At 30.7% G+C, this 13,490-nt stretch overlaps 1 protein-coding gene across 2 annotated transcripts in view; it reads left to right on the plus strand.

Annotated features, from left to right (window-relative positions):
- The window catches only part of LOC129975046 (proto-oncogene tyrosine-protein kinase receptor Ret-like), an 84,496-nt gene extending 76,966 nt beyond the window's left edge, over positions 1-7,530 (plus strand). For both annotated transcript variants that reach the window (XM_056087918.1, XM_056087919.1), the window contains 2 exons: positions 585-645; positions 3,394-7,530. In XM_056087918.1, coding sequence (XP_055943893.1) covers positions 585-645; positions 3,394-3,503 — 171 coding nt within the window. In that variant the 3' untranslated portion in view covers positions 3,504-7,530. The remainder of the gene's footprint in view (positions 1-584; positions 646-3,393) is intronic.
- Positions 7,531-13,490: the final 5,960 nt, after the last annotated feature.

The raw sequence follows: 13,490 nt of genomic DNA on the forward strand, positions 1-13,490 counted from the left end.
ATGCGGTAAAACATCCCAATCAAACTGTAGGAACTTCTCTCTTACGATTAATGCAATATGTGGTCTCGTGTTGTCATGATGAAAAACAACGCCTCATCAATTCATTAATTCTAACCGAGTGTTTTTTTGTTTGTTTGTTTGTTTGTTTATTGCTATGGCAGCTTTTAATTGATTCAGTTGATGATAGTATTTCAAAGAATTTATTGTTTCACCTTGAGGAAGGAGCTCATAGAAAATTACGCCTTTACGATCCCACCAAATGGACAAAAGAACTTCTTTGGAAGAATTGTCCAAGCTTTGCGACAGTTGAAGGTCTATTGTCCTTACACCAAGTGTGTCTTTAATGCACATTTTCATATAAAATCCAAGTTTCTTTTCCAGTGACAAGCCTCTTTAAAAACGCGATGAGAAAGAAATGCGACACCCTAATATTGCAAATGTTTTGGTAGTGTAAGAGTAGTACCAATCGGGTGTTGTGCAGTGAACAGCCAAGACGGTGCTTAGAAGTTTTTCCAATACATTCCGTTGTTTTTGATTTTTTATGCAGTTACTTATTGAAGTATGATTCTTTTATTCATTTATAGCATCAACAAGCATCACGTGACGAAAACATTCAGCAGCGCGGTAAAAGGCTCAGAAGTAGAGGTAAGAAAACAATTCTGCATAATTTGTCATACAAATAATTTCTTAATCCATTCTAATTTCTAAAAATTAATGTACTCTTCCTTTTCTATTCTGTACATATACGGATATAATTAAAAATATTAGATCAAATTGTATCACCTATTGACAATAGTAATCTTAGGTTGTATATTGAGATTAATATGAAAGTGTAAACTATTCACAGTATACCTATTCTTCATTCCATGTATCATTTTTCAAGATATCCGTCGACGAGCTAGATTGGAAATTCTTTATTAAAACGAAGTTGCCACTCATTGCATAACCAAATTGTATAAGATAAAGGTCAAAAATTTCATTCTGAAACTTTTCATCTCTTCTCTTCAGTATTAGTTAGCACCGAAATGATAAGTAATAAATATTCACTGTACCAATAAGTACTGAAGTGCTAGTAAAATGAATGATCCCCCATTTAGATAATAGCCTAAATTATGATTCCATATTCGTCATATTTGTGTTTTCTAGTATTTCGGAATAAAATTAAACATGAATCACTTCCAGAACTAAATTTTGACACGTTTGAGTAAAGAACAGGCCTGAATTATTACCCCGTCCCAGGTGCCGTTCTGTCTCGACCAAGACATAGGAACACTTTTCTGAAAACGACTGCACGCTGGGTGTGATATGGAAGTTTGGAAAAGGGCTACCAGCTCAGATATCATCTGAGCGCGGTTCGAAATTTCAAGGTCCGTCCTAAAATACTCATAGTGTTGCTTTAAAACGGGACATTAATATAACTGAACTGAAAACGACTAACAAAAACACATTCTACCAATAATGCACAAAGATTTTGATAATGATGATGCAGTTCTCTTGTATGTTGAAATAAACATGTTTTGCAATGAATTGGAATACAAGAGAGTTTCTTTTTTCATCGAGTTTACACGCGCAGAAAGTAATTTCTAGATGGAAACTCTTCCTACTTGATTGAGGTTTAATTCACAATGAATTTTGAATTTTGGTTGAACCCAACGAATAGAACACAACTGTAAATCTTTCAATAACATCAGTATTTCATGAAGTCATTTGTAACCCCCCACATATATACACCAAATGCTCGCCATTTTAACGAATCAAGTAAACGATTTCGTCTAAACTTGACCAGCAGTTGAAATATGCTTTGACATGAAGAAAATACATAATAGTAAATTTATTACTTCATGAATCGTTGAATCGACTAGCCAAAATGTGCTTCTAAATTTGCTTCAAGTTATGTTACCTAGAAAAGAGAAAAGAAAAGATATTTGAAACATCGACTTTTCGTGCCAAAATTAAAAATAAGAAGAAAAAAAACCTATTAATTAAAGTGGGGGGGAAGCAAGTTAGGTAGTAAGTGCTTAAACAACCTATAAAAAGAGGTATCAAACATTATGATATCATATTGAGGTTAAGGATAATTTTTTTTAAAGTATAATTTTGCATAAATATTTCCTAAATAAGCAAAAGTTTCTGAAATATTCTTTAATATCCGTGTTATGTAAAAAGAAATAAATAGTAAACATTTCAAACCAATATGTACATTACTTTTTTTTTTTTTTGAAAAATTTGACTTTTTTTAAAAAGCCAACGAAAATTCGCAAACCGGTGGGAAAAAAATCCTCTTCTAAAAATGTTCTTTTTTTAATTTCAAATGATATTACAATGATTGATTTTAAAAAATGAGTGGTGAAAATTAATTTTTAAAAATAAAACAATGGTTAGTTCTCTAAAAATATTCAAGTGTTGATTTCAAAAAGTTAACATTAATCGAAAAATGAGTTTAAGCTTCATAACTGAGACAAAATATTAATTTTCACTATTTTTTTCTGAAAAATAGGCCTGCAACACTATTAAAACGACACATTTAGAACAGTTTTTTTTTTTTAAATTTTATTTGATAGAGAAGTACTTACTGTATTCTTCGATAACACTGGTTCTTTTCAGAAATTGAATTTTAAAAACATATATATCAGTCCCATACTGAATCCAAAAAATATTTTACCTATTATTCTCTTATATAAAGTGCGTTCCTAAAAAGAATTCCAAATATTTTGCGCAAATTTTTAAAAATGCTTTTCCAAATTTCCTTTTCATTAATTTATTCCTAGCCTAATTAATCTATTACAACTTTCAACATTTCATTTTATAGCTCTTACAAACATTTATAATTCTTTATTTAAATTTTTCTACTCAGATTAATGCTTTTGATTTAGAAATCTATGTATCGCGAAAATCCGATGTTTCAACCACCCTCCCGCTCTCTCCTTTATAGGTATTATATTTTGGAACAAATTTGGAGGCCTGTTTTAGATAGCCAATTCAACAACTTAAACCAATAAAATTGCTCTCTTCCGCTTTGCTATTTTTGGCATTTTAATATTTTCTATAACAATTCGACTTGATTATTATTTTAATGTTAAAAATTGGAAATATCGAAGAATTAATAGAATGATCAGAGATATTTCAGAAATTCAATACTTTTGGTATAGCTTGGCATTGAACTTTATATGAGCATTTTGTTCTTCAAAATTATTAAGATTAAATTATTATATTATTCTTAATCATATTCCTTCAAATAAACCTTTTTTTTTTTTTTTTTTGCTAAAAGGGAACTTTTTCGAAAACACGGTATACCTTAACTTTTAGAAAATAGTTTATAATAATTTTCTAGTTTTTCATGATTCTGGGGGAAAAAATACACCCTTTATTAAAATTTGCTTCTTTTCTTTATAGATGATGGGTCGATGCTTCAACAGTTAGCATCTTTCCCGAGATTAGCTGTGCAACAAAATGGACCTTACGAGAATCAATGTCTGCTTTCCTCAAATGAATTCAGCGTCTAAATTTATTTATTTCTCGATGTATTTTATGTGCTTTCCGTCTTTTCTCTCCGAATCTGCTTTTGCGAATAAGAGGAAAGGAGTCAGAAAAGGCTGCTTTTTGCAAATTTTTCTGTTTTTGATGATAAAAGGTTTGATGTGATAAGACTTGAGAACACGGTACTCATCATCGCCAAGCTGGTAATTCTTTCGGCAACTGCTATAATACCCACAATCATTGCGATTTAATCTTCATACATCTAACATCAAATTTGGCAAATAATCGCTTTAAAAACTTCAAGTTTGGCGATGGAACGTATTCTCTAGTGTAACCTCCAATATTTATAATATTTCATATTGCAAAATGTGTGTAATGTAATGTATATTTTCATATTTCTCGTACTATACATTAAGCTTCATAGCATAAGTTTCATCGATTTTCATGACAGAAAATGCTGATTCTATTTCTACGCTTTTGCTAAAATACAAATGCATTTATTAGATAGTTATTAAGTAAAATTCATTATGGAGGTTCCAGGAAGGAATCTAATTTAGCGATTTTCTGAAACTCTCAAAGCGCAATTAAAATAACTAAATGAATTTCCATTTCGCCTATACTTAAAAAAAAATCTTAATTATTTTGTTTTTGGTGTCCTTTTGCTTCGCATGTTTTCCGAATTTTTGTTCTAAAAATGTATTTTTATTAATTCATAAACCTTACGCTGTTCATGCTTCAAATGTTAATGAAAAGACGCAGATGTTTTTTCAGAAACTTACTTCGTTACTGATTATTGGGCCTCAATTACAATGGAACATCTGTATTTTCAATTAACTATAATCTTTGTTAAACAACTTTTATCAACCAAGCCACTAGCAAAAAATCAGAACGTCGAATTTTTCAAAAAAGGATACCAAAATTGGCGTTGAAACCGGTTTTCACAATGGGTGGACTTGAAAAACACAAACCGATTTAGCCTAGCTGGATGAGAGCAGGACCAGTCAGTGCTTTTTTTTTTTTCTCTCTCTCTCTCTTATTTCCCATACCATTCTAGATTATTTAAAGGGTGTATGCTTGACACGAATAGGTGGGAAGAACAGTATCTGTGTATACACAATGCTCGCATCATAGGTAGAAGAAAATTAAATAACAAATTATAAAGGAGTAAAAATATAGAAAATGAAAAAGAAAAAAGAAACAACATTTAAATAATACTAATAATGAAGGAATAATAAATCAGCCTAAATGTAAGCAAATAAAATTTATAAACAGATGTAATAGATAAAATAATTAATAAAATTTATAAACAAATGTAATAAATATAATTTAAACTTCATCCGGAGCAGGCGAGAAACAAAAAGTATCAAATATCTGAAACAAAGAGCCTGTTATATTATTTAGAGAAGTCGGAAATGATGCATAAAATGCATTCTAGAAAAGGAAAGAAAACTATGTTTAAAATAGAATTTACTTCGCAATCGATTTTCAGAGCGAACGCCATCATTTATGATGTGATGTTTTATAACAGGAAGTTATTTAGAGAAAGGGGAAAAAGTTCCCATCTTAAGCACTTCAATAGTGATGATCTGGGCAAATATATTTTCATGAAAAAAAAAAACCATTGTAAAAGTGAAGGAAACTTTTACGCCGTTGAGAAGGGGAAAATGTTCTTTTGAGAACATCCTTAAATATTTATCAGGAAAATATAAAAATCAGCAATGCACACACAGTTCCTCTAATAAAAGCAGATTAATGTTTCAAAATATGCATGTAAGAAATTTAATATTAAAAAAAAAGAGTTTTTTAAATTTTAAGGAATGGTTACTTGCAGTCATGTTTTTATAGTTACAAATAAACAATTTTGGAAAACTTTGCCTTAAGAAGAAAATATATGACTCAAGATTTGTTTTTTTAATAGAATTATCGATGATCCGACGTGATTATGCTCTCAGTAAGGTCGGATCATCGAGGTTCTATATTTAAAAGATATTCAATTAAAGAAAGACATAACTTAAAATTGAGGAAATGGGCTTCGCTTATTGATTGTTTGAGTCAGTGAATTTAATTTCAATCATTTCTAAATTTACAGTGGTCCGTGAATATTTCATAAATTTCACATAAAAGTCTGTTAAGTGTCTATCACCATTCACAGCATTCTGATGGGGAAAAATATAAAAGGACATTCTATCCAACGGCAATTAAAAGGAGCCATTTTATTTCAATAGATATTATCCATGATATATTTTAATATAACAGGTTGAAAAAAAAAGTGTAAAGGAAAGTCTATCAATTTTTTTTCTCACCTTAATTCTTACATAAAAATTTCTGAAATACAATTTAAAATATTCGAGGTAAGATTGTGGTTGCAATTTCTATTAATAATAAGTGTGTGTACATGCGTGCGTGCGTGTGTGTGTGTGTGTGTGCGTGCTTGCGTGTATTGACGTATTATTGAAGTGGAATTTGATCCAAAACAGCCAAATTTCGCAATGATTACTTCCGAAACAGCATAAAAACGAACGACTTTTACATCATTTAAAAAAATAATAATATTTTCAATGGTGCCCTTATTTTGCCGCATAGTATGTCCCTATTTTCAATTCATTTTTAAAGATAATTTAAGCATATCTTAAAACAATATATTTCATTATTAAGTTAATCTCACTATGTTTTCATTGCCGCTTTTAGTATTTTATATTGGACGGGGGTTTTTTTCCATTGTTGATGATCAAAGTACGAAAATTCAGCCTATTTTTTCATGTTTCAAATAGGCTGTTCCGTTAAATACTTTTTTTTTTTGTTCTTATATTTAAACTTTAAAATCAAGCAATCGTAAAATTTCCTTAAAGTGCACCCAATTTTAAAAACTTTTGCTTTTTCTTGTGATATAACAGGATGTATACAGATATTGATAGAGAAATTAGAGAAATGTATAGCACAATGGGTGGAATGTTTCAAGGCTTCTAATATAATATGAGTTATTTGTCTATAAATATTTGAAGTTTAAAAATATTTTTTTCTGAAAAAACCATTAGGAAGTAAATAACAAAAAGTATTTAACTAAATTTTTAACAACCATTATTCGCAGCCAACTCGTCGCCAAAGGTTGGTTAAGAATATTTTCCAATTTTACCAAAATTATAGAAAAAAATTGTATAATACACATAGAAGTTAATAAAGGAGAAAAGAAACGCTAATATTTTGTATAATTTATTGTGAAAATTCTTATTAAAAAATTGATAAACTTCTTTGGAGTGAGCACCTTCAACCCAAAAATTAACCACGTACAGTACTTTTATAATAAAAATATGATTCTGCATTAGTCCAGAAAATGATTTTGAATTATGAATCAGCTTATTCTTTCTACCGAAAATTAACTGTTATTTTTAAAATAATAATATCATAGATTCATTGTGATTTATCTTACGGCACTGCGAAGAAACATTCCTTTAAATTTTCGAGAATGTTGCCATTTACTAAAATATACTTTTTATTCCAATCAAATGAAAAATACCAGGATGTAAGTGGAAAAATTTAATCATATGTTAATCTTATTCAAATATTATTCATATAATATGTTTATGTTTATTACATTATGGTATTGAGTAGTTACTTTCAGATTGTTGATAACTGAATTGAGAAGTATAATTTTTCTAAATAATTCTCTCGATATGTATAAAGAATTTCTTAATCATACAAAGATGAAAGTGAAATAATAATTTTGATATGCATTATTTAATATTTGATCACTTTAAAAAAATGTTTGATTCTCTGACTGCTTTTATCATCAAGTCGTACATATTTTAGATTAAAATCCAACATCTTATAGATATATATATAATGAATGTAATATATTATTTAATCTTTGATATGAATATGAACGGCCATTATTGTTCTAAATATGAATAACTGATCTGTGATAATGAAATAATTACAAAACTGAATTTTCACTGTTCGATAAGGTAGGAATTTCTCAAATTATTTTTCTTTCAACCTCTGCAAATGTTAAAAACTGTCAAGCAATTTTCGATAATAATAAAAAAGTGTGCTTTTTTTATATGTCATTTTTTCACACAAAAAGAACAAATACAAACCTGATTAATGTGATTTAAACTTCGTAATGCAATACTTTTCTTCCTGACGCGTCTTCACATGATGACTTTTTATAAAGAAAACCATGTACAACATTTGAAAATATTCCTGTTAATCACGAGACATTGTACAATATTTCTATAATCAAAAAGGAAAGTCTGTCCGGTGGCCGTACTGTGAGAAATCCAACAAGTTCTATAACGGATTACAAAGTTTTGTTCCCTAAATAAAAAGAAATGCGAGTAGTAAAATATAAATGCAGCACTTGAAAAAAATCTAGATTTCACACGCATGCAGCTAATCATTATTAAACAGCCAAAGAAATACAAAAGGCTCTCAGAGAGCTCGTTTGAGATCAACACTCCAAAGAGAGAATTCCTTCGATTCCTACTTCTATCGAAGCCACTACCGCTATTATAGTTCCTGTGGCAAAGCATCGAAAGATCTAGAAGGATTACGTATCTTTTCTCCTATTAGAAATATCACCAAAACTCCCACATATCCATTAGAAGTATTTATAAAACACTCTGCCTTACCTATGAAAATTAATTGCTCAGGAAAATAATAACTTCTAAAATTCTGAATGTAAAGCAATGATATAACAATTTTATTGGGTATTCTGTGCTAATAGGCATGAAAGTATTGGAAATATTTGATGATGGTGACAATACAGCATAATGAAGTTATGGCTTTATTCTCAAACCAGAAAGGAATAGTATCCTTGAAATGTTCTCATATGCTCCCCGAAAAAGGAATTATTCCTCCCCTTCCCACATAAAAATTATGAATTCAGAGCAAGGCCACGATAGTCAATAACATTCATTTTTTTTTTTTTTTATTACCCTTAGAATAGGGTATCTCGGCAAGATGAAAGAGTGGTAAGGGTAGTCTCTCCCACTTTCTCGTAAAGTGACCAAGGTCGGCGTCCGAAGAAAACTGAATATACATTTTGGATACTTTATTTCAATGTAATGGTAACTTATTCAAAAATATTTTCCTTTTTTCTTTTCTTCTTTTTTTTTTTTAATTGGAGAAAAATGTTTTGAATTTCTTGTAGGTAAATGTTACATGAAAAAAAAAATCTGGGTACAAAAAATAGTTGTATGGATTTTTAAGAAGAATTTGGATTTGTCGAAAAAGAATACGTCATCGAAAAAGCTTATAAGCTTTTTTCTATCAGTCAAAATTCGAGAACCGGAAAAAAAAAATCCCATTTTACAAGCGATAGTTTAAATTGAAGTGATATCAAAATGTCCGATTTTCAAAAAAGAAAAACGGTACAAATTAAATTTGAAGTTCACATTTTGTCATTATTATTAAGCCTGAATTCATTTTCCGATTACCACTTGTGAACACCAACGTTTAAAAAATTTTTGAAATTCAATATCTGCTAAAGAAACTTTTTTTTTTCCTTCTCAGTTTCATACTTTTTTATGATGTAACAACATGGTATTGTTTTGTTTTGAGGTTTTTGAAGCCACAAGATGCAAGGGCTGAAAGTAGGCGATTTATTGCCTTTCAGGTATCAATTTTCCGCTTTTAGCGTTATTAGAAAATGATAAAGTTGTCATAGTTGCAAGGCGCTTTATCGACAACAAAAAAGTTACAACTTTGTATGAAATTCTGCCATGTCCTCCCGTCTGGCCAATAAAGGGCAGGGTCGTATGTCAGGTCAAGGCGAGGGGAGGTGTCGAAAGTTATATATGTATATATATAATTTTTCTTAAAATTTAATTTTTAATTTTTTTAGCTGGCAAAAAAGTTTTGGTACTCGGAAGATTTTGAGATGAAAGAAAACAATCACTTTCTAAAAATTAACGATTATGCAATACAATAGTCACGTGATTCTTTCATACCAGTTTAAACCGGATTTACGTTAAAAATATTCCTGAAAAAGTTTTCAGCTCGACCGATTTTGTGATGGAAAAGAGAAACATTGCGTTTTTTTTTTATATATCGACGCATGCGTAATCTGATAGTCTCGTAAAAACGGTTTAAACTAGTCTTTCACGAAAAAAAAAATTTTAGAACTCGATTGATTAAAACCATTGCTTAAAAACGCAAGTTCGCAAATTGTACAGACTATATCAAAATAATATTAAGAAGAAACACACACAAAAAATATTTTTAATAAATTGTAATTTTTATATTTCCTGAATTTACGTTTCAGGATTTGATCTTTTCTGCTGTATATGTGTTCCAGATTAATTTTACATGTAAACCGTAAATAATAGGAAAGAGGATAAATTCACAAATTTTATTTATTTTTATAAAAATATATTTCGGTATGGCATTTTTTTGGCAAAACATATACAGCATCTTGGCATCTTTTTGGCAAAGCATTACCAAGGCTTAAACCAATCAGAGCACGTCGGTATCCTTTGACATAGACTTAGTCTGTACAATTTGCGAACTCGCTCTAATAAACTTGTCATACCTGAGCAGCCTCGCATGGCATTGGCGAGCAATAGTTACGAAATATTTTTTGGCGTGAATTTAGCATTTACACTGAATCTGTCACTTCATCGTTGGCGAATTATTTGGTGATAAATCTCTGGCATACCATCAATAGTATCCTAAATCGAATGTGTGTATTAGATATGCTTTTCTCAACGATTGAAACAAAGATTTGACATAAAACTACACTTGTAGTCAAAAAATCCAATACCAAATTTGATATATTTAAGGCATGACGTTTTTGAATTATCATTTTCACATGTTTCTGAAAATTCAGACCGACAGACAGTCAACCCATATTTGAATTTGGCTCAAAATTTGACAGGTGTCTGTACTATAAAGGTTAAAACTTTTGCTTAATCTTATATATCTAGCTCTCTTCGTTTTGTAACTATCACGCTATATTCGAATACCGGACAGACGAACTTCCTTTGAACAGATTTTACTCAAAATCTGATAGACTTCTAATTTAATATAAAGACGGTGTACCAAATTTCAACCGTCTAGCTCAAATCATTTTTGAATTATCTTTGTCACAGACAGACAGATAGACATTTTCCAAAAATGTGTTTTTTTAACTAAGAGAGATCTAAAATGTGAGGATACGTCAAAATCTCGAGGACGAATTTTTTGAAGATTATTGTACTTTCTCTATACTACGCATACAAGAAAGTAATACTAAACAACAGTTTGATAAAAACAAATTAACATGCTAAATAACAGTAGAGGTATCCAATAGATGTATTAATAGTAAAATATTACGACAGTATATTTTCTTACCAAAACAATATATCACGCGAAAAAATTTTTAAAAAAATTATTATGTGTTTTTCCACATATTGCTAATTTGGTAACTCTGGCAAAAGCGCGCATATTTTAAAGATCTTGAGGCAATACCAGTCGCATACAAATAAAAAAAATCAACATGATTATGCACAGAACTGAAGGAGCTTTTGTTCAAAATGTGATTGATCATGGTTCACAAAACCGGCAATCACAAGATGATCAACCTGTTCGACCACTATGTGACAGATACATCTGGGGCTACCCTCTATGGAAGTTGCTCGTCGGTATCGCCACCTTAGATATTATTCTGATTGTGATAATTGTTTCTCTGTGCGTTTTTGATCACAAGCCACATCTAGAACAACCTATTGAGAAATCCAATAAATCAGAGTTAATAGAAACCTGGATTCCGATCCTAAGGAAAAAGAACTTAATGGACTTGAATACATTTAAAGATTCTTGAATAAAATTTTCAGATTTCTCTATGGGTTATGGGACAGAAAGGAAGAAGTACGGAGTTTGTTCCATGATAGTTTGGAAATACTATAGATATCTATATTCACAACAACTTAGCAAACGAAGCTGTTCGAATTATATTTCGGATTGTAAAGGGGTCCTAAAATACAGTATTGTAGAGGCAAACTAGTGACTCTTTTCCTTCCACTTTAACACTCTTGATCTGTTAAATATAAGGACGAATTTGTGAGTTATTTTCTGGGAAGAAAAAATTACATCTGACAAATATCTTCCAACTGTACCCTGTTCTCAATTACAGCTCTAAAAAGGAGATGTTTCCAAGCGCACAATCCCCAAAGCAAGATAATTCAATACTTTTACCTGTACATAGTTCCATCATTATCCTTTATAATTAAATATCCATTCTATGGTACTGATTTGGGTTCCAAATTTTGCTTGCTAAATAAAAAATGTTCACTTTTATTTTATACTACTTTGATTCATTTCATTTTTAGGCTAACATAATTTGAGAACTGTTATTGAGAACTGCAGCGGCCCATTATAAATTAGTAGATTCAGTATTCGCCATAGGAAAATATGCTAGTGAATGTAATTTCCGGGTACTTGAGTACTGTCGCAATTATATGCCAAACTATGAAGAAACCGGCAAATTCGGTGTATTTTCGATTTCTGTGTATTAGATGCCAATTTTTGGCTCAATTGTATGTCTCTGTCGAACCTTAAATTTAACAACATGTCAGCAGTAGGGCTTACATTTAGCCAGTTACAAACCATCCACGCATGCACAGAAACTGTACAGTAGCAAGTACTTGTCCCATCGAAATAAAAGCTTGCTACTGCATTCAAGATACTTTCTTCTGTGCATGTGTGACTTACTGGGATCTTATAGCTGGCTGAATGTAAACCCACCTGGATTACCAACAATAAACGTGATACATTTGGCGATTGATAGGCGGCATGCGGTTAATATACAAACACCTCATTTTTTTTCACACATGTTCCAGAAAAAAATTACCAAATTTCTCCAACACAGTTGAAAAATTGATTTTTCAAGTATCTAATTCCCTATATAAAATTATCACTAAGATGTGATGAATCTCTATGAATAAATTACCAAAATAAGCACAGTGAATGAAAATGAGGCTCTTATGAGCAATCATTTTTGAAATTTCAATTATAATTTAATTCATCGGAAAATAAATGAGATTTTAGCGTTTCTTCTCTGCAAATTCCGAAAATATTATTACATAGATATAATTTTTATACCACTTTAAGACGTTTAAATAAAAAATAAAGGGAAATTAAGTCCCCGAACAGATGCATTTTTAATGGCACTGTGGTGTCAAGAGACTTGACTCCATATAAGAGAGCTTATTTAACGCATAAATTTAACAAGTGTAGTATTCAATACCAATCTAAAGCTTAAAAGTGCTTATCTAAGGGGGAAAGGGATCATCAAGAAATCTTTAATAGATTTAATTGAATTCAAATGCAACCGATATTCCTGGCAAACCAACTAATATTCAAAGACGGCCAGTTTTGTAATATTTATCACATATAATGGAATTTTCTGAATAAATCGGTTTATTTGTATTAGTTTGTATAATAAGCAAAGATTTTGTTATTAAGATACTATATTTTAAAAGGACTTCTCTTACTCGGACTTTTTAAATAATGCTGCAGCCCTCTAGTTCGATATTTGTTGAATTATTGTGTCTATTGTTTTACAGTTTATAAATTATTCTCGAAAATAAAGAAGTATAAACCGGGGAGGGGAAACAGTTTCTTTATTTTGATCGATAAAATCTTTTCGATTGGTTTAAGACTTTGCCAACTCCAAAACTAAACATGCGTCTAATACAGAGCAACAAAACAAATAAAACTCAGAAATCCAACATTTATAACTATTGCCGCCCATCTTTGCGACCAGTTGGTATCTGGGAATAATGATTGCGCTTGAATTTCAATGAAATCTTTATGAACAGCTTACTTTTTCTTCTCACACCAAAGGTGCACGAAAAGGTGGGGTCTGACTCCTCCCATCGATTACGGGACGTACTTCCTTAGGGAAGGGTTGGACGTGGCCACGTGGCTGATGACAGTTCTCGCCAGTGTTGCTGTTGCGGCGCTTCGGTCATTCCGAAGCCTCTATTTTTTTTATTTTTTTTTTCCGTGTGCCTTCGGGCAGCAAGGAGAATCAG

Source organism: Argiope bruennichi, chromosome 7 (assembly GCF_947563725.1).
Source record: "Argiope bruennichi chromosome 7, qqArgBrue1.1, whole genome shotgun sequence".
NCBI lineage: Eukaryota > Metazoa > Arthropoda > Arachnida > Araneae > Araneidae > Argiope > Argiope bruennichi.